The sequence below is a fragment of the Bubalus bubalis genome, chromosome 1 (assembly GCF_019923935.1).
Source record: "Bubalus bubalis isolate 160015118507 breed Murrah chromosome 1, NDDB_SH_1, whole genome shotgun sequence".
NCBI classification, from domain to species: domain Eukaryota; kingdom Metazoa; phylum Chordata; class Mammalia; order Artiodactyla; family Bovidae; genus Bubalus; species Bubalus bubalis.
Window position 1 is genome coordinate 180,714,348 of NC_059157.1, and position 27,121 is coordinate 180,741,468.

At 37.0% G+C, this 27,121-nt stretch overlaps 1 protein-coding gene across 4 annotated transcripts in view; it reads left to right on the top strand.

Moving 5' to 3' along the window:
- TOPBP1 (DNA topoisomerase II binding protein 1) overlaps positions 1 to 27,121 on the top strand; it is a 70,197-nt gene that overhangs the window by 23,669 nt on the left and 19,407 nt on the right. For all 4 annotated transcript variants that reach the window (XM_044947015.2, XM_044947020.2, XM_044947016.2 and 1 more), the window contains 15 exons: positions 3,680 to 4,020; positions 4,620 to 4,792; positions 9,539 to 9,750; positions 11,448 to 11,734; positions 14,000 to 14,173; positions 14,276 to 14,385; positions 16,735 to 16,858; positions 17,446 to 17,592; positions 17,710 to 17,806; positions 19,445 to 19,637; positions 21,782 to 22,002; positions 22,902 to 23,068; positions 23,312 to 23,423; positions 25,702 to 25,865; positions 26,358 to 26,495. In XM_044947015.2, coding sequence (XP_044802950.2) covers positions 3,680 to 4,020; positions 4,620 to 4,792; positions 9,539 to 9,750; positions 11,448 to 11,734; positions 14,000 to 14,173; positions 14,276 to 14,385; positions 16,735 to 16,858; positions 17,446 to 17,592; positions 17,710 to 17,806; positions 19,445 to 19,637; positions 21,782 to 22,002; positions 22,902 to 23,068; positions 23,312 to 23,423; positions 25,702 to 25,865; positions 26,358 to 26,495 — 2,660 coding nt within the window. The remainder of the gene's footprint in view (positions 1 to 3,679; positions 4,021 to 4,619; positions 4,793 to 9,538; positions 9,751 to 11,447; positions 11,735 to 13,999; positions 14,174 to 14,275; positions 14,386 to 16,734; positions 16,859 to 17,445; positions 17,593 to 17,709; positions 17,807 to 19,444; positions 19,638 to 21,781; positions 22,003 to 22,901; positions 23,069 to 23,311; positions 23,424 to 25,701; positions 25,866 to 26,357; positions 26,496 to 27,121) is intronic.

Here is a 27,121-nt window from a genome sequence, read left to right on the forward strand (position 1 = left end):
GATTGTTGTTCATGATGCTTGGCTTCCTCATGTGTTTTGTGATATTTATTATATAAACTCTTTCTCGTTAGGACTAGAGGTTCTAAGAAGCCTGGGAAGAGAATTTGGTCCTCCAGATAAAGTTTATGTTTAAACCTGCCAGGAGCCTAGGAATTTCCCAACTTAGGACACCCCTAAGTTACTTATTAGCTGGATGTTTTTGGACCATCAGGCCCTAACCTACTCTGAGGACCAGCCTATGATGACAGATTCCCAAGAGAGATGTGTTGACAACCACCCGCCCCCCACCCCCTAAAAGCCAAAATCGTGTACTTCTCATCTCTTTTTGCAAGGTGAACGTGGTGGTGGTTGATTGGTTTTTGATAGACATTTTTGCTGAAGGCGTCTTCCTTTAGGGTTTCTGAGTGGAAGGGTATACTCTGCCCCACCTCTAATTAGTGTGGGATAAAAGGCTTGACTTCTGTCCCTCCACGTGACATCCTTAGATCCTAAGGGTGTTGGTCACCGCCAAAATAGATGGTAATTGTTACCTTTAGTGATTACTTAATGCTCTGGATTCATGCTACCACTTCATTTTTAGTTTGAGAATTTACCTTGCTTTTTTGCAAGCTCAGCTTTGCATTTATAATGATACTTTAATATTTCATCCTCTATTTTTAGGTGTTTTATGGTGAGAGGGTTCTGCATGTCTAGCTGGCCATATTTTTATTTATTTATTTTTGACATATTTTTAGAGAATTTCAATTTTCCTTTTTTTTTTTTAGCTTAAAACAATATTTAATAATCCACACTGTTCATGTTGTTCTGCAAAATGATTTTTGTCAGACCATTTGCTTATGCTTTAGTAGTGTATCATATCAGATCATCCTAATTTTTTAGGATGTTTTAGTACAAAAAGACCACCTATTGACTGGAAGCAGTTTTATGCGCTATCCTTCAACAAGGGTGGTTGTTGGAGTAAGGCAATTAGTTTCTCAAATCTTCCTTTCTGAAGCAGCTAGTAGTGTACTGACTTTGAAAGGATTTGGTGATAGTAAATCTCAGTGAATCCCCAAGTACCTTTGAAAGAATGTAATTAAGTGTTTACTTCATGTTGAAAAAGCTATCAAAAAGAGTCTGTTGGGCTTCCGAATGACATCTATTTGAAAAGAGGGTTCTATTAGTAAATGAACTGCTATAAAATGTGTTATTTTATTCTGAACCTTTAATAACTTCAGGGTTTTACTTATGATTTAGAAGAACATAGTATTTCTAGTTTGTTTTTATAGTATGTACTGATGTATTCAGTCATGGCCAACTCTGCGACCCCATGGACTGTAGCCCACCATGCTCCTCTGTCTGTGGAATTTTCCAGGCAAGAAGACTGAAGTGGGTTACCATTTCCTTCTCCAGTTTTTACTGTAGTCTTCTAAAATTCCCCCTGGTTTCTTTGTTCTTACACCTCACCAATTACACAGAAACATCAAATGAAGTTGTTTTCTTCCTCCTAGATGTGATTGTGAGCAGTTTTAATGCAAGAAAAAATTTGTTTTTACATTTTATATTATACATTTTAAAACTGCTTTCTAAATGTTTTATAGTATCATGTCACCTTTATTTCCATCTAGGCTTATTCATCCTCATGTGTGCTTAGTCATGTCTGATTCTTTGTGACCCTTTAGACTGTGGCCTTCCAGGCTCCTTTTTCCTGGCATTTTTCAGGCAAGAATATTGGAGTGAGTAGCCATTTCCTCCTCCAGGGGAACTTCCTGACCCAGGATTAAACCCTAGTCTCCTGCATCTCCTGCATTGCAGGCAGATTCTTTACCTGCTGAGCCATTGGCAATACATCCCTCTAAATTATAGATACACTGTTACTCTTTATTCCTTACAGTATCAAACTGAGGGTCAGAGAGTCTCCTGACTTACTGATCAGTAAATGCTCTAGACAGAACAGCTTCTTCAGAGTCTCAGAGCAATTTATATACTTGCATTAAGTAGAAATTAAAGTGTGTATATACACTTTATTTTATATATATATATATGCACACTTTATATATACTTTTCTCCAATAAGCATGACTTTTCACTTTTCAACTAATGACTGTATAAATGTGTATATACAGTAATTAGTTTAAAAGTGTAAAGAATCATTTATATATATATATATATACACACACACATACACACACCCATATACAGTAATTAAAATGAAGAGAGTCCTGCCTGTTGGAGATGAGGATAGAAATAAGAAGTTGGCTTCCCTGGTGGCTCAGCAGTAAAGAATCCGCCTGCTGTGCAGGAGATGTGGGTTCAATCCCTAGGTCAGGAAGATCCCCTGGAGAAGGAAATGGCAACCCACTTCAGTGTTTTTGCCTGGGAAATCCTATGGAGAGAGGATCCTGGCTGGCTACAGTCCATGGAGTCAGAAGAGAGTGGGACACGACTTAGCAACTAGAACAACTATAACATAATGTTATGGACCCTACAGTCAGACAAACTTTGGTTTATATCTCATTTCTGCCAGCTAATAACTGTGTGACCTTAGAGAAATTACATAACCTGTTCAGACCTGACATTCTTCTTGAAGGATGGGTGTAGATACAGCAATAGAACTAGCCTTATATTATCATAAGCATTAATTACATGCACGAAAAGCACTTAAGTACAGTGCCTATGTCCCTGGTGGCTCTGATGGTAAAGAATCTCCCTGGAATGTGGGAGACCCAGGTTCAATTTCTTGTTTCGGGAAAATCCCCAGAAGGAAATGGCATCTCACTCCAGTGTTCTTGTCTGGAGAATCCCATGGACAGAGAAGCCTGGCAGGCTGTAGTACATGGGGTCACAAAGAGTCAGACATAGCTGAGCAACTAACTCTATGTAAATAGAAAAGAATCTTTGAATAGCCTTCAGGCTGTTGGAATCCCAGGAAGCAGGGCTTGGACAATTCTGAAAGTTGCTCAGTGGTGTTTGACTCTTTGTGACCCCATGGACTGTCCATGGAATTCTCCAGGCCAGAATACTGGAATGGGTGGCCTTTCCCTCCTCCAGATCTTCCCCCCCAGGGACTGAATTCAGGTCTCCTGCCCTACAGGCAGAGTCTTTACCAGCGGAGCCACAAGGGAAGCCCCTTGTGGAGTTATTGGAGCTTCATAATTTTCAAGTTACTGCTACTGCTAAGTCACTTCAGTCGTGTCCAACTCTGTGCGACCCCATAGACAGCAGCCCACCAGGCTCCCCCGTCCCTGGGATTCTCCAGGCAAGAACACTGGAGTGGGTTGCCATTTCCTTCTCCAACGCATGAAAGTGAAAGTGAAGTCACTCAGTCGTGTCCGACTCCTAGCGACCCCATGGACTGCAGCCCACTAGGCTCCTCCATCCATGGGATTTTCCAGGCAAGAGTACTGGAGTAGGGTGTCATTGCCAGTTCGAGTTACTGGAGCCTCATAATTTTCTAGTACACTAGGAATACTAGAATACTAACATGATTGCTCTTATCCGAGGATGGTAATACTCATTGCTGTCTTGGGAACACAGAGGATGGGGTAGGTCATATTCTTTCTTCATTGTATACTTATAAAGCCTTAGTTTTGTAAGTGTGGTCACAGTTCTCAGGCTCCCTGTTACCTTTATATCCTTACTAGGAGATAAACTTTATAAAGTAAATTACCTGTTAGAAAATGTTTCTTTTTCTTTTCCAGTTGAAGTTGCCAAGTCTGAAGTTGGACTCTGTAGTGACTCTACTCATGTGGAGCCCCGTAATGATTCTACTCATATTTCTCTTCAAGAACACCAGTCTTCCATCAGTCATTGCCTCCCTGATGTTTCTACAATTACTGAAGAAGGTTTATTTAGCCAAAAGAGTTTCCTAGTTTTGGGTTTTAGTAATGAAAATCAATCTAATATTGCAACCATCATAAGAGAAAATGCTGGAAAAATTGTGTCCCTTCAGAGCAGAGTTGTTGCTGATTATGCTGTTGTTCCTCTGCTGGGATGTGAAGTACAGGCGACTGTGGGAGAAGTTGTAACAAACACATGGCTGGTAAGAAAACACCGCATCAGTTCAAATGTAGTATTGAAGGGTATCTGAAGCTATATATCTTTGGCACTTTAGTTTCCGTAGACTGGTATTTGGGTTTGGGCACTGTCTGGATTTTGCTTTTAGTAAAGGAAATTATCAATAACAAAATATGCAAGCTTCTTGATCCTAATCTTGGTAGAATAGAGGGGCTACATCAGCAGCATTCTTTCCTAGGAAAGTGACTCCAGGTCTTCTTATATTTAGGTTTTCCCTGTTTTCTTACTACCAAAGCATGACATGCACTTATGTATTATTGCATCTTGTTGGCTTATCAATGATAATTTCAACCATTGACTTTTTCAACTTTCCAAGACTTAAGAGGAAAAATGATAACTACGTAGGAAGAAATTAAATTTAAAGCAATATTTAGGAAATTCAATGATAAATCTGATTTTAATATCCTAATGACTGATGCATTTTAATATTATAATTTTAAATGTATTGTGAATGAGCATATACACATTTATATTAATAAAATTGCTTTTCACTGTAACTGAACCAGTGTTAACCACTAATTGCTTATTTCAGGTTGATGATGATGTTTTTCTTATTTTTAAAAGGTAATGTGTATAGACTACCAGACTTTAATCGATCCAAAGTCAAATCCTCTCTTCACACCAGTTCCAGTTATGGCAGGAATGACTCCTTTAGAGGGTTGTGTTCTTTCATTCAGCCAATGTGTAGGAGCTGAAAAAGATTCATTGACATTCTTAGCAAATCACCTTGGAGCCAGGTATGTAGTATTTTTAGTATCTGCCATCTTGGTGTATGTATTATTTGTTTTTACTTACTGAAAAGCATACAAATTAGCATTTTGCTGGATGTCGTATAATATTTATGAGGAGTATGTTGTGTATCTGATGTGGTGGCTCAAAGTGGAAGGGAGAGAATGATGTTAGACAGGTACTTAGCAAGTGTTAAGACTACAGGCATTAATGCTTACCTACCAGGAAAAGGAACATTTAAAGATACTGCTTGTCTCAGTGTTATTTCCTTCTGTGTGCCATATTCTTTTTCAGTATACATTGTTTCTCTGCAATGCAGTGTTAAGCAGAAATAATGAATACTTTGGGAGAAAGAAAATGAATTTAAAAGTTCTGGAATCCAAATTAGCCCAACCCCTAAGTGAACTTTAATGGTGGCTGTTTAAAAGAAAAGTAGAAAACTGTTACATAAATAATTATAAATGAACTAACTTTCACATTAAAGGAAAAGTTCTTTTAGATTATATCATGAAACAGCACTTAAAATACTTTTAAACAAGAGCCACACCTAAACCAAAGTGATTCAGAACATTTGGAGAAAAAAGTAAAGATGGGCAATGATATGTGAAAAGAAAGGAGAGGGGTACAATTTTATTATCAGACAAGTTTGAATTCAAATTGAAAGGCATTAAACGGGGAAAAGGCATGTTGTAAATAAAGAATGCTATTCACACTGAAGGTTTCTAATTTCTTAAAAAATTAGAAATTAATAGTAGAAATGGAAAATGAAGATTGTATCAACTGGACATTTTAGAACTTTTTAATAACTCTTGGTTCAAAGAGGAATTCAAAACCATTTATAACCATTGGGTTGACCATTGTCAACCCAATAGTAACAAGCAACACCAGTACCCCCATTGTGACCTTAAAATACCATTTCCCACTAAAAGAAACTAAAGCTTAGAGAAATGATCAGTTCTACATCTGGGGCAGAAAAGATACCAGTGAGTCTGGAACCTTTTGTCAGAATGGAGAACAAATATATTATTGAAGACTACTCCGAAGGGTTGTGTCAAAAGGACCACCACTGGTCAAGGACAGGAGAAGTGTCAGCAGCAGTGGCTCCAGACGTCATCAAATAATATTTCAATCATGATTTCATAATGGCACCAAAAAACCAAGCTAATTGGCCATGTTTGAAGGATGCTAGGAAACCAACTCATTATTTTTGAAAGCTGGTAAATGAAGAGAAAGGATCTGGTATTTATTCTGACTTCCTGTACAGTCTGTATCAGACTGTATCCATAATAATAGATAAGACGAAGTTTCCCTTTATAGAGGTATTCCAACAAATGAGTGAAGAAGAAATGGTAACATTTTGACTCCTAATAAATGGAAGAATCTAGATATTGAAAACCAACATTCACATAATAAAGAGAAAACTAGACATATGCCTCCTTATGAAGAATATACAACCATCTTGAAACAATCTTATCAAAATAATGAAACCTCATGATCCAGTATCTTCAACAAATATAAAGGGGGCATGGAAAGAAGAAGGAACCTGGAAGCCAAAAGACATAAAAAATGAAATGTAGTGTTTAAGGGTGGGAAGTGATAAAGCAAAGTAAGGAAGTTCAGTTCAGTCACTCAGTAGTGTCCGACTCTTTGCAACCCCATGAACCGCAGCATACCAGGCCTCCCTGTCCGTCACCAACTCCCAGAGTCCACCCAAACCCATGTCCATTGAGTCGGTGATGCCATCCAACCATCTCATCCTCTGTCATCCCCTTCTCCTCCTGCCAGCAGTCTTTCCCAGCATCAGGGTCTTTCAAGTGAGTCAGCTCTTCACATGAGGTGGCCAAAGTATTGGAGTTTTAGCTTCAAGATCAGTCCTTCCAATGAACACCCAGGACTGATCTCCTTTAGGGTAGACTGGTTGGATCTCCTTGCAGTCCAAGGGACTCTGAAGAGTCTTCTCCAGCACCATAGTTCAAAAGCATCAATTCTTTGGTGCTCAGCTTTCTTTATAGTCCAACTCTCACATCCATACATGACCACTGGAAAAACCATAGCCTTGACTAGATAGACCTTTATATCTACTACTGTGGGCAGGAATTCCTTAGAAAAAATGGCGTAGCCATCATAGTCAACAAAAGAGTCCAAAATGCAGTATTTGGATGCAATCTCAAAAACGACAGAATGATCTCTGTTCGTTTCCAAGGCAAACCATTCAATATCACGGTAATCCAAGTCTATGCCCCAACCAGTAGCCCTGAAGAAGCTGAAGCTGAACAGTTCTATGAAGACCTACAAGACCTTCTAGTACTAACACCCAAAAAAGATGTCCTTTTCATTATACGGGACTGGAATGCATAAGTAGGAAGTAAAGAAACACCTGGAGTAACAGGCAAATTTGGCCTTGGAGTACAGAATGAAGCAAGGCAAAGGCTAATAGAGTTCTGCCAAGAGAATGCACTGGTCATAGCAAACACCCTTTTCCAACAACACAAGAGAAGACTCTACACATGGACATCACCAGATGGTCAACACCGAAATCAGATTGATTATATTCTTTGCAGCCAAAGATGGAGAAGCTCTATATAGTCAGCAAAAACAAAACTGGGAGCTGACTGTGGCTTGGATCATGAACTCCTTATTGCCAAATTCAGACTGAAATTGAAGAAAGTAGAAAAAACCACTAGACCATGTATGACCTAAATCAAATCCCTTATGACTGTACAGTGGAAGTGAGGAATAGATTTAAGGGACTAGATCTGATAGAGTACCTGATGAACTATGGACAGAGGTTTATGACATTGTAAAGTAAGGAAGTGATAACTATAAATATCCAAACAGTGGCTGCTATTAACATGGGAGGGGAGGGGTGGTAGTAACAGAAGAGGCATATTGGAGAGGTTCTGGAGTGACTGGTAAGAGTCTGTCTTCTGACGTGGGTGGGGAAAAGAAAGGTTTCATCTTATAATTCACTAAATCTTATATTTCCTTTTTTGCTGTGTTCTGTACTTTGGTTATACTAAACAATAAACTTTTGGAAAAAATAAATTGTAGAAAAGAACAGTAAGAAAATATGGCAGTAGACTAAAGCAGTGCTCATAGAAAAATTCAGCAAACTGATTACATAAAATACTAATATACAGAAGTCACTGACCTTCATATGTGCAGCTAGTTAGAAGAGCTAATGAAAACAGAGATCTCTTACTAAATCTGTAGTAAGAGATAAAATAGGTAGCAACATGATATGTAATCTTAAAAAGAAAGAAAATGAATGAATAAAATAAAACCAAAATAGACTCGTAGATACAGAGAATAAATTAGTGGTCACCAGAAGGGAGGAAATGGCAACCCACTCCAGTGTTCTTGTCTGGAGAATCCCAGGGATGGGGGAGCCTGGTGGGCTGCCGTCTATGGGGTCGCACAGAGTTGGACACGACTGAAACGACTTAGCAGCAACGGCAGAAGGGAAGGGAATAAGAGGCTGGGAAAAATTAGTGAAGGGGATTAAGAGGTACAAAATTCCAGTTATAAAATTTAAAAGTCACAGGGATGTAATTAGATTTGGCATTGATCTTTTGTAATCTATTTAAATATTGAGTCACTATATCATACACCTTAAACTAATGTTGTATGTCAACTATATTTTGATTTAAGGAAAAAGTTGAAAGTGAAACTTGGAAGAGCTACAGAAACTTGTAAAATGCTATTGAGGGAAACAGGACTTGAAGAGTATAAAAGATGTACCTGTTCTTGGACAGGAAGACTAAACATTATAAAGGAATTTTTTAGAGAGGGCAATAAGCAAACTAATTCTTAAATTCATAAGAAAATATTAGCAAGCAGGAAAGTCATAAAAATTCTGAAATAGAATTGTTATTTAAATATATTTTGTAAACCTCCCTAGATAATAGTATGTCTGTAGGTAGCAGAAAGTTAAGTGAACAGACAGAAAGCATAGAAATAGACCTAAATACAAACGAATTTAGTATATGATAAAGGTGATGTTTCAGCTTATTGAGGAAGAGATAATTCAATAAAATTGGAGCAACATCTCATACCAAAATAAGTACCAAATTAATTGATCAGTGGGTTAAATGTGAAAAATGAATCCTTGAAAGTACTAGGGAAAATGTGGGATACTTAACAAAATCTTAAAAGTGAGGAACTAGACCTGAAACCCAGAAATCCTAAAAGACATTTCTGTTTGTATCTCAAATGGTGGTGTTCTCTTTAATATTCTGTGATCTTGAGGAAGACACTTAATTTCTCTGCATCTTTTCCCAGGTTGTATCTTTATGATAACTTGTAAAATATTGGTATTTCACAAATACTGAGAGGATCCAATGATATACGTGAAAATGCTTAGAGAAGCTGGGGTGTAGGGCTAGGAGTTCTGTTATTCATGCTCATCCTTTGCTCCCCTAGTTGTTCCATGTCTTTTACTGGGAGGAAAGACAAGGTGGGTAGGTGGGTGATGACCAATTAAATAGATGATCTTTCTGGTTATTTCTTGTAAGTCTGGTTTAATTTGCTTATTTTTAAATAATTAATTTTTAAAAGTTTAATTTTAACAATACATTTTTATCCTAGAGTAGGTATTGTAAGAGGATTAGCTTAATTTAAGAAATATAACCAACTTTTAATGTGAGTATTTTCTTATACTTGGAACTCTGACAACACCATTGTATTAGAAATGTCATTCTTTGCCAACTATTATGCATATGACCATTTGCTTTTTTTTTAAATGTAACTTTCAGTGTTCAAGAATACTTCGTTCGCAAGTCCAATGCAAAGAAAGGCATGTTTGCCAGTACACATCTTGTTTTGAAAGAGCCAGGTGGTTCTAAATATGAAGCTGCCAAGAAGTGGAATTTACCAGCAGTCACTATAGCTTGGCTGTTGGAGTCTGCTAGATTGGGAAAGAGAGCAAATGAAAACCGTTTCCTGATTGAAAGTTCATCTAAAGAAGGTTAATATTTTTGTTTGTCATTTTATATATATTTTTACATTTTGGTTTCTGGGATTGTTGTTCAGTTGCTAAGTCGTGTCTGACTGTTTGTGACCCCACGGTTTCTGGTTTATGAATGTGCTAAAACTTGTTTTTGAGACAGTTCATTAAGATTTCTCCCTTTAACATGAGCCACTGTTGGGCACCCATTATTGGGGAGAGGGGTGGGCAATATAAGTATGTTCATAGCAGCAATGTTTAATTTATGATTACTATCAAGTGTAGGCACAATCTGAAAGCTAGAAGGTACAAAACAGTATGGGAGTGTTCTAGGGTCTCAGTGTTTGAAGTCTAAAGATGTGAGCTTTGATCCCATTTACTGTTCCTTCTGTGAGTAAAGTGCTGTCTATTCCTATTTTAGTTTTTCCTATCTGTGTATTTTATTCTATTCCAGTCTGTTCCTGGACTTCTGCATATTATATCTTGCCCACCTTGTGCTTGCTTGTTCCTCCTTATCTTTCAGCTCCCAGCTTGGATATCGCTTTCCCTGGAAAAACCTTCCTTGATTTATAAGTATGGCCTTGTCTTGCCATAACACCATGCCTCTTTTGTAGCTCTTATCCCAGTGTTACCATTCTAGTTTACTTTCCTGTTTCCCTGCTCAGCCATAAGCTCTGAAAAGGCAAGGAGTACATGCATCTAGTAAATTATGTATTTTCATTGTCTAGATTGGACCTGGCATGGAGCAGCCATTTAGTAAGTGTTTTTGATAAATGTTGAAAAATGGTGGAGGCAGAATGGGAGGACACAGTAGCCTCTCTTATATAACATGATGGCATCCCGGGTCACACTTTAGGGAACCTTGGGAACAGCTCTCAAAGCTATTATTTATTACTTTTCTCTAGACAACCTGGGAATTTTACAACTGAGGTGAAGTAATGTTTAGGTCATATTAAAATCTCATTAAGAACTTTTCAAAAACTTGACTGTGGTTGTTAACTCTGAGTACATGTAATTGGGATTTTCTTTTTACTCTGCCATTGACCAAGATGATATTAACTTCTTGTTCAATCACTAAGTCATGTCTGACTCTTTGTGACTCCATGGACTTAGCACACCAGGCCTCCCTCACCTTCACTCTCTCCCAGAGTTTGCTTAAGCTTATATCCGTTGAGTCAGTGATGCTATCTAACCATCTCATCCTCTGCCACACTCTTCTCCTTTTGCCTTCTGTCTTTCCCGTGAGTCAGCTCTTCACATCAGGTGGCCAAAGTATTGGAGCTTCAGCTTCAGCATTAGTCCTTCCAAGGAATATTTAGGGTTGATTTCCTTTAGGATTGACTGGTTTGATCCTCAAGGGACTCTCAGATGTCTTCTCCAGCATTGCAATTTGAAAGCATCAATTCTTTGGCACTTGCTTATATAATTTTGGGCAAATTATGAGGTTTATTGAGAATATTTTAAGTTATAACAAGATGAAACAGGAAATCTAATTTCATTCATTATTTCGGTTGATTTGCTTGTCTAACTCAACATATATTTTAATGTCTGGTTTGTTTCTTTGAAAGTAAGTTTATAGCTTTGTGGTGTGAAGTGTACTTAAGAATTCACATGAAAACTAATAGGAAGATAAAAACATCACTTCTTGTATGCCTCTTTAGAGACAAGAAAACGACATCAGTGGCTCATATTTGTTTCTTTTCATTTTAAATCTCTAGAACAAAGTTTGGAAACTGAAACAACAAATGAGGTGAATCTAAATCCAGATACTCCAGAGCATCCTGTAACACATCTGGAAACTCAGAGAAAAACAGCCGTTACACCTTTAGATATGAACCGCTTTCAGAGTAAAGCTTTCCGCATGGTGATGTCACAGCACTCCGGACAGGCTTCCGTCTCCCCTTCCCCAGGACAGTCACTTCAGAAGGAGCCCTCATTACACCTGGATACGCCCTCAAAGTTTCTGTCCAAGGACAAACTCTTCAAGCCTTCCTTTGATGTGAAGGTGAGGCTTATAGAAAATGGTTCTGGAGATAACAGTTTTATAGTTCATAAAGTTAAAGCACCAAGTTCTCCATCACTTAGTTTGTAGTAGTAACTTCAGAAATGCTGGCAAATAGATTCATGGTAATGAGTCCCTGTGTATACCCAGTGTTGAGGTAACAGCTAGAGATATATATGGTGTGAAATCAGGACATCTGGGTTCAAGTCCTGTATCTGTTGTGAACGGTATGATTCGCAGATCGTTTAACATATTTGAGCATCAGTTCTCTTTTGTACAAAGAGGATAATATCACTGAAGACTTACACACTTACTGTAAGAATCAAGTGAAATTGTGTGATAAATAGTTTCATAAACTGTACAGTTACATAGACAAATTGGACTTAGGTTTTGATTCTAGGAATACATCCAGTGCACTTTCTGAAAATGTTATCTCTTTACCTTTCAGTCATTTGCCCTAAAAAGATGAGTTAAGTGTGCATCTTTCTTTGATCTTCTGAGCATTGGAATATGGCTCCCTGTCTAAAAAATGCATTCACAAATGAAGGTTTAATTCAGCCTTCTCAGATGGTTTTCTTTCATTCCCCAAAGATAATTTTCTTCACTATTCCTTTAGTAGTTCTTGGCCTTTCAAATAGCTGTTCGAACCATGATTTTTTTACCCATGAACCTTTGCAAAATTATTGTGTGGTTTTACTCATAGTATGTTTTGGAGCAGACTTAAAGTTTGCAAGTTGTTCATCTTCAGAAAATAAACATAAATTGACCTGGGACAGTTTTCTCCAAGCTAAATCTTTGATCAGATTTCCTCTGAAGTAATATTTTGTACTGTAACACTACTTATGCTGTGAAAAGTAGAGGGAAAGCACTGGTTTGGGAATTGTGAGATCTAGAATCAGGCCTCTGCTTTGCCTCTTACTGCCTTTTAAGGCAAGTCAACTTCTTTGTGTTTCATTATCCCCATCTGTAAAATTATGGAGCATATCTAGATGATTTCTAAGGTCTCAAAGCTAGTAATATTCTTTGAATAGTAAATGGAATAATAGTAGGCAAGATAGTAGAAATATTTCTGTTTGTTGAGACCATTCTTCTACCTTACAGTGAAAAACTGATGGTTCTGAAATAGTCTCAGTGAAGGTATAAAGCACATTTAAAGGTTTTATTGTTTAGTCATAATGTGTTTAGCAGTGTCTCTCTCTTGTGATATATAAGATAGTACTTCACCTTGTACTCATTGGTCTTTAAACTGATGTAACAGATGGGCAAAAAAGAAAAATCGGATTATCTACTCTGCTCTCTAGTACGTGGTGAAACACTGATGCTTTGCTATGAGAATATATCAGTGTTGGTGCATGCATTTTGCTTACATGGTTTCCTTTACCTGTGCAAATTGTGTGTGTTCAAGGTTAATATTCATCACTTGAGCACTGGCTAGATACTTTCTGCTGTATATATGGAATACTATTCAGATGGGAAAGAGAATGAGCACAAGTCCTGAACAGCAGTGACTAGTGCTCACGTGGGAATTGGGGTAGCTTGGGAATAGGCATATATTTTGTACCCTTGAAGATTTTTCATAATCATCAGCTCAATATGACTTTTTAATCCTCCTTATTGTTCATGTCTAGTTTATATCCATCCTTGCTTACTTGTTTCCTTCTGTGTTTTTTGCTTGTTTACTTGTTTGTTTTCTTTTGTTTTTTTGGTATCATTTTAACCAATTTCAACTATGAAGTGAAGTGAAGTCGCTCAGTCGTATCCGACTCTTTGCGACCCCATGGACTGTAGCCTACCAGGCTCCTCTGTCCGTGGGATTTTCCAAGCAAGAATACTGGAGTGGGTTGCCATTTCCTTCTCCAGGAGATCTTCCTGAACCAGGGATCAAACCCAGGTCTCCTGCATTGTAGGCAGATGCTTTACCATCTGAGCCATTTCAACTGTAAGATCAGACAAATGTGGTAAAATACTACTGAAAATATATTAAGTTGCTTGGTCTCTTTGAACCAGTTTGTTGGACAGTATGGAATTGTTTTCTTCATTATCTATATAGATGCAGATAATACTTCATTCTTTTTATTGTTGTTTGGAGGAAAGCTGGAGGAGGTTAAAGCTATAATCCAGTTAATACTGAGGATTATTCCCCTTCTCTCTTTACCTCTTTTTACCCCTTTCCTTTTTCTGTTTACCTCTCTCTCCCCTCTTCTTTCTCTTTCCTTTTCTCTTCCTTTTCCTCACTTCCTTTCTCCTTCTCCTCCTCCATATACACAGGATGCACTCGCAGCCTTGGAAACTCCAGGAGGTCCCAGCCAGCACAAAAGGAAACGGAGTACACCACTCTCAGAAGTCATCGTCAAAAACCTGAAACTTGCTTTGGCAAATAGCTCTCGAAATGCTGTTGCTCTTTCTGCCAGCCCTCAACTGAAGGATGCCCATTCAGAAAAGGTGGAATTATATCTCTTATTAAAAGGAAGTTTTAGATTAAAAAAAACATTTGAAATAATAATGATTGAAACAGTGCTGTTTCTTTTATTTTTCCATGGGCAGGAAGATGCTCCGAAGCCACTTGAGAACGTTGTGGTGTGTGTTAGTAAGAAACTCAGTAAGAAGCAGAGTGAACTAAATGGGATTGCGGCCTCTCTAGGTGCAGACTACAGGTAGTTGGCATGCCTTTTTTTTGGTGGTGATATGAACTCAATTTATAGGGAAACCTAAAGCTGTTGTGAGCATCTATTTAAAAAAAAAACAAAAAACATTATTTTGCCTTTTATTAATAGTTTATCATAGTATCTACAAAATCCAATTTTGATTTAATTTACCTCATCCTTTTAAAATACCCTCTCCTATATCAATTCACTCTTACATGTATTTAGGGCATATTTAACAAATATATGAGAACATACTTTGTGACACTATTCTAAAAATCTGGGATCTGTGAATGAGTACAGTCTAGAAAAAAAATCCTTGTCTTCAAGGAGTTTTTCAATACATTTAGGTCGGAGATTTTAAGCATGTTTCTTAGTGATTATCAATCAGAGCCCTTCTGTGAGTCCTGCTAAGTGCTGCAGCACTCCTGAATTAAAATGGTCATTTTGAGGATGTTTAATGCCTATCATTTTTACTTTGGAGGCATAGATAACCACTCTCAACCTGACAGCCCATCTAGAGACAGGTCCCTAGCACAAATGGCATCAGTATCAGGGACTGAGAGACCCTTGCCTATTCCAGCCAGTGCTGAGTTGATTGTATTCCTTCATTGTCTGTGGTACTTGCTTTCTTGATCACTTGTTTTCAGCAGTTCATAGTTAGCATAATGATTGGTTTACAATTAACAAACAGTTTGAGGAATATGATTAGCTTTATCTTTCCCTTTTGGTAAGTCATTTCAGTTATCTTTTTGATAGAGAAATTAAATCAGGAGAATGGAAAAATAAAATATATTTGTGTGATTATAGGCACCTTAGTGTTTCATTCATCTATTGTAGAAGAGTAAAGCTTTCTTACTTATAACTATTATTTGTATTGTCTACATATTGTTCTTACCTGGTTGCTGAGTGCTCAATATGAGGCAAGTATTATCTCATATCATTCTCACAGTAGCCCTAAGAGCCCTAAAAATTGAATGTGTCCATGGGTATTCTCTTCAGATGTAGACTTATGTAAGGTTTAAAAAAACGCATATAGGACTTGTGTTTTTATAAGATTTAAAATGCCAGTCCTGGGAATTCCTGGTGGGTCCAGAGGTTAGGATTCTGCACTTCCACTGCTGGGGGGCCAGGTTCTATCCCTGGTCAGGGAACTAAGATCCCACAAGCCACAGCAGACAGCCAAAATAAATAAAATGCCCCAGTCTTCTCAATATAAAAAAAATACATTGCTGAAATCCCTAAATAGAATTTAATAGTCAGTGGCATTACTTTGAAATTTGCATTAGGTATATTCCTGAAGTAAATTTCTGAGACTTGATAATTAATGAGAGGAAAGAACTCTTTATTATGCAGAGGTTACAGTATGTATGTGTTCATAGGGTAATTGGCTCTCAAGTGCTGCTGTTCCAGATGTTCCCTTCCATACGCACCAAAGAGATCAGTGATACTGTCTCCCACCTGCCGACAGTTAAAATCTAGACCAGATCTTCCTGACACATCAGATATAGCACTCCCTTTTTATTACAGATATTTATACAACATTCCTTCTACTAAAATGGATTTCATAAATCTAACTTTTATAATTAAAGTCAGTAGAAGGTACATAGTAATAGAATATACATTAAATATGTAAATGCCTTTGTCTGATAACACAGAGGGGAATGGAGTATTTATATTTTTGCATACATAGAAAGAGCACTTCAAATGTGATAGCTGGAAGACTGAAATAGATATGGAGACTCAGGTACCATACACAGCATTTCTGTTGGTAATATGACTACCATGAGTTGTTCACATTTAGCAAACTAGGTTAAGGAAATATTAAATGGGAAGAAATCGGGAGCACAGTGTAATAGCTAAGAGTGTGCATTTTGAAGTCAAAATTGGCTCTACCTCTTATTCACTGAGTATGTTACTTAATCATGTCCTTCAGTTGCTTATCTGTTAAATGGATAAAATAATACAGTGTTTGAGAGTTGTTGTGAGGAATGGATGGATAATGCTATGTAGAGTACACAATATTATGGGCACAGAGCGAATGTACAGTGACTAGTGGCTGCCAGCAGCTGGAGGATAGGTTGGATACTTAACTGGAAAATATCTTTATCGTTGTATCACCTGTATGAAGTGATATTATAGAAGATGTTTTAAAGAATATCTTTCTGCATCTCTGTCTGCATTTATATATTGAGAGATATGCATATAGAATTTAACAGTGAAAGTGGAGTCTGTCATTTAGTGTTTTTGCTTACTCTGGTTCCTGAAAGGTTTTGGGTATTCTGTTTATAGAGAATAATGATAAACTAATGTCGTTCTCTCTCTCAGGTATTCAGGCTTTTGTGGGTTTGATTGTTTTAGGTGGAGTTTTGATGAGACAGTGACTCATTTCATCTATCAGGGACGACCAAATGACACTAATCGGGAGTATAAATCTGTAAAAGAAAGAGGAGTACACATTGTTTCAGAGCACTGGCTTTTAGAGGTAAGCATACTCCCCCCGCCTTTCTGTTAAATGAAAACATAAACAGTACTTCAAGGCACAAATCCATTTCTCTGTACATAAACAAGTTTGATAACCTTATTTAATTGCACATTTCCTTTCTTGATAACTTTATTTAATTGCACATTTCCTTTCTTTGGCATCAGAAACTTAAGGTCTTTAATCCTTAAATGCTTAGTAAATCTTTAATGGGTATTTCAGATTGTCTGATTCTTTTTGCTAGTTAAAAATGATATGAAAGAAAACTTTGTAATGCTTTGAGGAGAATTAATTTAGCATGCCAATACAGTTTCTTTTCTTTCTTCTTCTTCCATTTTCCTTCTGGGTATTCCCTGAAACATGATTGATACTTTGGCAAAGGCATAGAAATAGAATTAGATTTCATACTTTAGTGGGCAGGACATTTAAAAGTGAGGACAAATTGTTACTTGTATGATGGAATTTTAAAGTCAACTACTTTTCAAAACTTTAATTTTGTGAACTTTTGCCATCTTAGAATTCCTACTTAATATCTTTTAGTCACTAAAATTTTTTTTAGTCCTGTTTTAAAGCACACCATTGTATTACAGTGTGCCCAGGAGTATAAACATCTTCCCGAATCTCTTTATCCACATACTTATAATCCCAAAATGAGCTTGGACATCAGTGCGGTGCAAGATGGCCGACTCTGTAATAACCGACTACTCTCAGCTGCTTCTGCAATGAGGGATGATGAGGTAAATGATACAGATGATACATTTACCCCCTCTTTAAGCTGAATATACAGTCATATATTGCTGTGAAGCCTTATACAGGGCTTGGTTTGAGAAACTGTAATTTTTCTCTTTCAATAGCCAGATCATATGCCTGTAGAAGAAAATGATATAGACAATATGACCACCAGTAATGACATAACATCAAATGGAAATGGGAGGAATGACTCTAAAGGAGGTAAAATATTTTAAATTACAAACAAAATTTATAAATGTGTATCTTTCATACTGAATGTTTCCTTTGCATCAGATGAACAAATAAAGTTATCTTCTATGTTACTAGATAGAAGTAAAGCATATATTAATATTTGAGGATTGAATTGAGATTCCATGCCAATCATTAATTAATAGTTAGCAAAGCTTTGAGTGATATAAGTGTGAAACCTGTAAAATGTGTGAAACTAGGTATTCTACAGAGTTAGTGTGACACAGCTGTATTCTCTTAAACATAGGTAGAGATGGTAATTTTTCAAAAATTGGTCCTTTGATTCAAAAAGTTTCATTATGTGCACAATATATTTTAACATAAATTCACATGGTTTTAAAGGTACAGAAGGAGGTGTAAAGAGTTTCTCTTTATCTTTCTGATGTTATTTATTTATTTTTGGTTGTGCTGGGTCTTCGTTGCCATGGGCAGGCTTTCTCTAGTTGCGGTGCATGGGCTTTATTGTGGTGGCTTATCTTGTTGTGAAACACAGATTCTAGGCACAGGAGATCAGTAGCTGTGGAGTAGCTACTTAGTAGCTCGCAGGCCCTAGAGTGCTCAGGCTCCAGTAGTTGAGGCAGGCATGTGAGGCTCTAGAGTACGGGCTCAGTAGTTACAGCACACGTGCTTGCTCGGGATCTTCCCAGACCAGGCATCCCACCCATGTTCCCTGCATTGGCAGGGGAACTCCTATCCACTGTACCACCAGGGAAGTCCTCTGATGTTACTTTCTTACGATTTCTTCCAGAGCTGTTTTATGAGTATACAATTATAAACATGTTTTCTCCTTCCCTCATTTAAAAAAATATATAAATATTAAACTACTATATATATTGTTTTATACTTTGATGTTGATATTGTTATTTACCAGTTCAACTTGTGGAGTGTCATATTAGGACATAAGGAGCTTCTTCAGTCTTTTTCCCTTTTTTGGCAACTGTATAGTATTCATAGTATGAATGGCCCACTTTGTTTAGCCAGTTCCTTGTTGATGGGCATGTTGGTTATTTCTCTTGTCTTGCTATTATAAAGAGTGGTGCAACAATGAGTAACGTTAAAGCTCTAGGTGTCCTCTCTTTAATGGATTTAATGGATCAGTATTTTCTATTTTCTTTACCCTACCAGAGCATTCCCTGTGATTTACCTGTTTAGTTAGTCCCACTGTGTTCATTCCAAAAATGTTTATTTAGTACCTACTTCAATATTTAGTCTATAAAGAAACCAAAGATAAACATGTTGTGGTCTGTGTTTTCAGGGACCATAAGGGAAAATCATAAATGACTGTAATGTATGTCAGGGTGTGGTACAGAGCGTGAGAGGATCGGAAACCAGCAGGGTATCTGCACAGGGATGATGACCACGTGTCTCAGCACCGTGTCTGCAGAGGGCTTCCTGATTATTTCCTATTCCGTCTCCATAGTAAGGGCTGCCTTTATGTCTTGGTTCTGCAGTATTCATAGTCTTAGTACAGTACTGTAGCCTATAGTAAATATTCAGTAGATGTCAAGCCAATAAATCTGTGTTCAACTAAATCTAGACAAAATAGTTAATATGAATAAGGTGTGCTAAAGAGAAACTTACCTTGATTGGTATATTTTTGTTTGTTTCAAGCTCTGACACAGACTTTGGAGATGAGAGAGAACTTTCAAAAGCAGCTTCAGGAGATAATGTCTGCAACTTCAATAGTGAAACCCCAAGGGCAGAGGACTTCCCTCTCAAGAAGTGGTTGTAACAGTACCTCTTCAACTCCTGACAGCACCCGCTCTGCCCGCAGTGGACGAAGTAGAGTCCTAGAGGCACTGAGGTCTGTCCCTGTCACTGATGGCAGAATAGCTTTTCCTTCCTCCCTTCCTTGTTAACTTATCCTTTCATTTCATGCAACTCCAGAATTCTTATTTGGGAATAGGAAGCAGAGGTGTGTTCCATACCAAGGAACTGCTTCCACTGAGGCATGATTAATACATTTTATTACCTCCCCTGAGAGAGACATGATTTAAAATCCAGTTTGCCTTGTTTGAAATGGATTGAATGGTAGTCCTCTCTGTTCTGTGTATTAGACTTAAATAATATTGCTATTAGACAGTAAGTGCGTGTGTATGTGTATATACATATATAAATTTAGGCAGTTTTCTTATTGGATTACATATTATTTTGTATTCTCTTTATAACTCCTATCTTCTAGGGAAGGTGATTACAGATCTTAGTGTGATGTGATTTAAGTTCAATAGAAAGAACTTCATCTTTTCCTTAATAGAAAAATCTCTATGATGAAGGTTAATGGACTTATATCTTGAATTGATTAATTGAAATATGCATTTATCTATATTAACTGTATGTTTCATGAGGCTGTTTCTTTAGCTGAGTACAGAGCAAAAATGATTTTCTATTTAATACACCTCAGGTCATATTTTACATTTTAGAGAGCCTAAATCTTGTGCCAAAGTCGGTAAGTAAATATATTCTGAGAGTAAAAGGCCATCTTCCTTGTATTTGAGGCAAATGAACACTTTGGGAGTGCCATCAGCTTTAGCAAATTATTTCTATTAATAATTCTTTATGTATATACATTGAAATATTCAGTATACACATTGAAGGCAGGTATTGGAATTCTTTTTACTTTTCAGTGAAATTGGTACACCATAAAGGAACTAAAAAGCCTCTTGATGAAAGTGAAAGAGGAGAGTGGAAAAGTTGGCTTAAAGCTCAACATTCAGAAAACTAAGATCATGGCATCTGGTCCCATCACTTCATGGGAAATAGATGGGGAAACAGTGGAAACAGTGTCAGACTTTATTTTGGGGGCTCCAAAATCACTGCAGATGGTGACTGCAGCCATGAAATTAAAAGACGCTTACTCCTTGGAAGGAAAGTTATGACCAACCTAGATAGTATATTGAAAAGCAGAGATATTACTTTGCCAACAAAGGTCCGTCTAGTCAAGGCTATGGTTTTTCCAGTGGTCATGTATGGATGTGAGAGTTGGGCTCTGAAGAAAGCTGAGCACCGAAGAATTGATGCTTTTGAACTGTGGTGTTGGAGAAGACTCTTGAGAGTCCCTTGAACTGCAAGGAGATCCAATCAGTCCATTCTAAAGGAGATCAGTCCTGGGTGTTCACTGAAAGGACTGATGCTGAAGTTGAAACTCCAATACTTCAGCCACCTCATGCGAAGAGTTGACTTATTGGAAAAGACTTATGCTGGGAGGGATCAGGGGCAGGAGGAGAAGGGAATGGCAGAGGATGAGATGGTTGGATGGCATCACTGACTTGATGGACATGAGTTTGAGTGAACTCCAGGAGTTGCTGATGGACAGGGAAGCCTGGCGTGCTGTGATTCATGGCGTCGCAGAGAGTCAGACACGACGGAGGGACTGGACTGGACTGAACTGAACTGAAAACATGTTTCACTCTAGTTCTCTATAAAGCTGGCTTACCTTAGACTCTGAGAGGTTTGGTTGTTAGTAACCAAAAAACCTTCCTTAAAAGCAGCCTATAGATACTAAGTACACTTCCTATGTAATTATAGTTATTGTTTAATTACAGTTATTGTTTCCAGTGATTAAAAATACAACCTGTGAATGGTCAGCAAAATAACCAGGTTTCTAAACATGTTTCCCTAAGCCTATATAATTGAGAAAAGTCCCTTTTCTAAATGCTGTAATCATTTTAGAATTTTTTAAAATTTCCTACAGTAAACTTACCCTCTGAAGTTGAGATTCAATGTGCTTTATTTTCTAGGTAAAACAGATAAGTTTCTGGGAAAAAAAATTTTTAAATAAAAATTTCCCTAAGTTCAATTATTGAATAAGTATTTTCAAGTTGCTTACTGGGTGCTAGATGGTGGACATTTAAAGGTGAACCACCAATTTGCAGTCTAACTTAACAGAAGTTATGAGGACGGATTTTGTTATGGCTATCTGTTATTAAAATTGTGACTTCTGTTCCTTAGGCAGTCTCGTCAAACAGTACCTGATGTCAACACAGAGCCCTCCCAAAATGAACAGATCATTTGGGATGACCCTACAGCCAGGGAGGAGAGAGCAAGACTTGCCAGCAATTTGCAGTGGCCTAGTTGTCCCACACAATACTCTGAGCTTCAGGTTGATGTTAAAAAATTGGAGGATTCTCCTTTCCAGGAGCCTTTACATGATTCAGAAATTGCTGAACAGGGTAATGAGAAAGAAATCTATTTAATTGTTTGTATTAAGTACATGTTGACTTCTTGAAAATAAATAGATAAGCACTTTGTGGTTCTCTGAATTGTACATGCCAACAAAAACTTAATAGATATATTTGGGCTTAAACTTGGAAGTCAGATAAATAATTATAAATTGATGTAATTTATCATACTCTGGTTGGGAGAGTTCCATGGACAGAAGAGCCTGACAGGCTACAGTCCATGGGGTTGCAGAGAGTCAAACACGACTGAAGTGACTTAGCCACATAGGCATCATAAATTGAAATATGTATTTTGATTAAATTTGGAAGTTAAGGATTAGGCATTTTTTCCCCCAGACATTTTTCCAGTTCTTTTTGCATTTGTGTAGTTAATGCTTGATTTTTCTCTCAATCATCTGTTCATTTAAGTCTTAACTCCACCTAGCACATACCTACATTTCTTTAGAGCTGTATGAGTTTCTTTCTGAATTCCCTATATTTTTCTTCCTTGGACTTTACCTTGAAAACAAAATGCTTCCTGTTTCTCATCATTGGTCATCTTTCCCCCTCTTTCTCTTTCTGATCACATGAGTATTTCTCTATACTAGATGTATAGATTTATCTCTGCTTCTGATTTTCTCATAGAATTGCTCTCATTTTTAAAATCTGATTTACATTTTACTGATGAAGGTGTGGTATTTAAAGAGAGAAGCACACAGATAACACCATTTGCCATTCTAATTGCATTCATTTATAAGCTCTAGAAATAGGCTACTTCTTTTGCATGTACATTTTACATTCTAGAATTTCTGTTTAATTTCATCTTGGTTAAGACAGATGAGAATATTTCCCAGACTTTCTTCTTAGTCGTATTTGGATATCATCACACTGTAGCATTTTATTGCCCTCAGCTGTCTGTGATCCTGGGAACGTATGTGTGACTGGAGCCCCAAAACACCCGATCTCTGAAGAACTGGAAACTCCAGTGAAAGACAGCCACCTGATCCCTACGCCTCAAGCCCCCAGTATTGCCTTCCCCCTAGCCAACCCACCTGTGGCTCCACACCCTAGAGAAAAGGTTTGTTTATCCTTAGTATGGTGATAAAACTTTTGGATATTGCTGTTATGTTACATTCAGAATTTTTTGATATCAATGTCAAGGTTTGTCATATGTTGAAAACTTTATTTCTTGGTACTTTATTATAATCATTTCTGCATTTGATAACTCAGAAAACTAAGTAAAATGTTACTGTAAAAGAACCATAGACTTGATAGCTGTTTTGATGTTAATTTTTTTCTAAAATAAACTTTTCCATTCCAGATTATAACAATAGAGGAGACTCATGAAGACTTAAAAAAACAATACATATTTCAGTTGTCATCTCTGAATCCTCAAGAACGTATTGATTATTGTCATCTGATTGAAAAACTAGGTACAAGTATCTTACTTATGTCGAAAATGTAACCTTATTTGGAAGTCAAACGTAGCTAATTATTGATTACCATTTTTAAGTTGTAGAAATTGAGATTAAAAAGATGAATAACTTGTCTCAGGCCATACAGCCTGTCAGCAGTAGAACTTAAGTCATAGGATTTAAACATTTAAAGTGAATCCCATCATTAAGGTGTAAGAATCTTGTCCTACTTTGAGTGTTCGTTGTTGAAAGTCTGGACAAAATCAAAGGAATTATATAGTTAAAAACTGCATTTTCATGAAGTTGAAGGTACATTGATATCCAGACAGGAGCTCCTCCTGCTGTGACGTTCTTATTCTACTGGTTGTCACGCTCTTCCTGACCATTCTGGAAGCAGCATACTAGAAAGGTAAACTTCCTAACAACTACTTTAAAAAGTAAAATGAAGCAGGTGAAATTAATTTTACATATGTATTTTATTTATATATGTACTTTATTTAATATTTACTTTATTAGTACATGCAAAATATATTCAAAATATTATATTCAACATGTAATTAGTATAAAATATCAGTGAGATAATTTGCCTGTTTTCTTACTAAGTTTGAAATCTGGGATATATTTTACATGTACAGCACATCTAACATCTCAATAGCGAGTAGCTGTGCTTCAGGTGTTCAATAGCCACATGTGGCTAGCGGCTACTGTATTGCACAAAGCAGCCTTATAGAACTTAATATGACAACTTGACCTAGAGAAACATTAAGAAATAATGATTGTTTTTAATAGTGGCCCTGAATCATCAAGAAAAAATTAAAGGTCCTTTAGTGCTCTCCTTTTAAGTTTGTGGGGCACTTTTTTTTTTTTTAAGATTTCTTTCAGATGCAGTTGTACACTTAAGAAGCTGTATGTTTTGGAAACTTCACTCATGTGGAATATTTGTTTCCCAGTCATACAATAAATTAGATGGAGATAAGTTAGAATTGCTAAGCGTTACCTAGAGCTACCAAATGGAGCACTTTCAAGTGTGTGTCTTCTGTAGAGTGTTCCATCTCTGTAAACTATGCAGCTAGCAGAGACTTGTCTAAAAGAGAGCAGAGGCAGATGAGTGCAGACTGCTGAACTGGGAGTCTGTGACTAGAGGGTTTTTGATACTAGACTGCAGAGAGTCCCATCATTGTATAAACGAAGCAGCCGTGGCCAACTGATGTACATAAATAAGTTCGCCTGTTGTCTGGGTTATAATAAATTCATTACGTAGAATTAGATATTGATATTAATAATAGAATTTTACCTTATTGTTCTTTAGTCACTGTGATCCTGGGTTAGTTACTCTTATACCTGTGTCCTTATATGTAAATTGTACATAATAGAATATTCATAGAATAGTGATGATTAAATGAGTCAATACTTTAAACTCCATGACTTGTATAGTAAGTGCTTAAAAGTATTGCCACTCTTAATTATTAAAGTCATCTGTAAAGCATGAGTAGAGTTCCATTGTTTGGTTAAAAATCTCAGGAAGTCCTTGGTACCACACTGCCTAACCTCTAAAATATAAATAAAAACATGCTTTACATATGCTTTCATTTACTTAGGCCTTCTTCTTTCCTCAGACTTCTTTCTTACATATCTGAGAAGAGGGGTCAGCTCTCACCATCTCCTTCATCTCTATTTACCTAGCGTGTGCTTTCCTCCTGAGCTTCTGTGTTGGTCTACTGACCTTATTTCCACTAAAAGCAGGACAAAAATTTTTTTTCTGTATTTAGTCTATAGATGCCCATTTTTGGCCTCCATCTCCCTGGTGACACATATTCAGTGCTTGAAAATTGCTAAGGTAGTTGAAAGAGACTTAAGAGATGTGAACCTAAGAGAGGCTTAAGAGAACAACCACTTGCAGTTTGTTGCTCTTGTTTGTATTCATTTTCTTTTTTTTTTTAATCTTAATTGTAACCAATTTCAGAGAAGCAGGAAATGTTGAGTAAACATTTTATAGAAATATGCATGTAAAGTAATTGTCAGGGGTTTTGTTTATTTAATGCAATTTATTTATAAATAACTTCTCTGCATTCCTGGGCTCGATTCCTGGGTCGGGAAGATTCCCTGGAGAAGGAAATGGCAATCCACTTTTGCCTAGAAAATCCCATGGACAGAGGAGCCTGGCAGGCTACAGTCCATGGGGTCGCAAGAGTTGGACACGACTTAGCGACTAAACTACCACCACTGCATAGTTGAGGTACATTTTCCCTCAGAAAAGGTTAAGAATCAATAAAGTATCAATTTTTCTCTAATTAAGGTGGATCAGTGATTGAGAAGCAGTGCTTTGATCCCAGCTGTACACACATTGTTGTGGGGCATCCACTTCGCAACGAGAAGTATTTAGCCTCCGTGGCAGCGGGAAAGTGGGTACTCCATCGCTCCTACCTTGAAGCTTGCAGGACTGCTGGGCGCTTCATGTCGGTGTGTATGCAAATTAATGTGAAGGGTCATTTTTCTTTAAAATTAAATGTCTTAATAATTGATTCTAGCACATAAAATATTAAGCTAGTTATTTGAAATATTTTGGTTTGTAACTGACCATCGCAATAATATCTATCATGTAGTTTTTGAAGTTTTCAATCAAGATAACCTCAGGGATCTCTCTTGTATAGACTAGTAATCAAACTGTTAATGTATACCTCCTCTGAGACCATGTCTTTCTGTGAAGTTCATCTTATAGTAGGTAAAGCCCAGTAATCTAAATATTACCAGTTGCTAAGATGAAGCTAGATGTACATGACTTTCATATGAAGGCAAATTAATCTACATTTCCTCCATGCTCATAAATTGATGCTTGCTTAGTACTCTCTGTATTTAGAGGAACAAAATGTATAGCTTGTAGCTCTTACTAGATTGTGGACTCTTTGAGGATGTATTGTAGGAATTCAAAAGTTTGTTGTACTAATTCTCTAGGAAGAAGACTATGAGTGGGGAAGTAGTTCCATACTCGATGTTTTGACTGGAATCAATGTACAGCAACGAAAACTAGCACTTGCGGCAATGAGATGGAGGAAAAAAATCCAGCAAAGACAAGAATCAGGCATTACTGAGGTATTAATATATATAATTATGTGGGTAGTATAAATGGCATTTGATGTCATGACTAGTCCAGATTTTAATTTTTTAAAGAGAACCTGTATTACAAAGTAAGAACAGTTCTATTTGTCTTTTATTCTTTGATTGATATACTTAATTTGGGCATTCTAAATTGAGCTTAGTGTGATTCCTAATTCTTCTAATTGTGATCAACAGTAATATATATTTAGTGTTGATGGCTCTCTTAAAAATCATTTATATGTGTAAAATGTGACCCATACTATATTTCTTCCAAAGAATCTTTTCAGCCTCTAGCTTCAGGAATTTTCAACTTGGGGGCCACAGATTATCAAATCAGATATCAAAGGAGTTTATAGATCAGATTCAGAAAGGCTGTACACTTTCAATGGGAAAAATACATCCTTATTTTTACAAACCTCTAATTGAAAGTTTGCATTTCCTTCATTGTATAAGTCTAGGCAACAAATCACAACACTGTTAACAGTGCTGTGACGTTCCCCACAGAAATCAGATATTTTTAAAATTTATTTATTGATTTGGCTTTGTTGAGTCTTACTTGCAGCGTACAGGATCTTCACTGCCTCACATGGGGTCTTTCCTCGTGGTGCACAAAGTCTCTA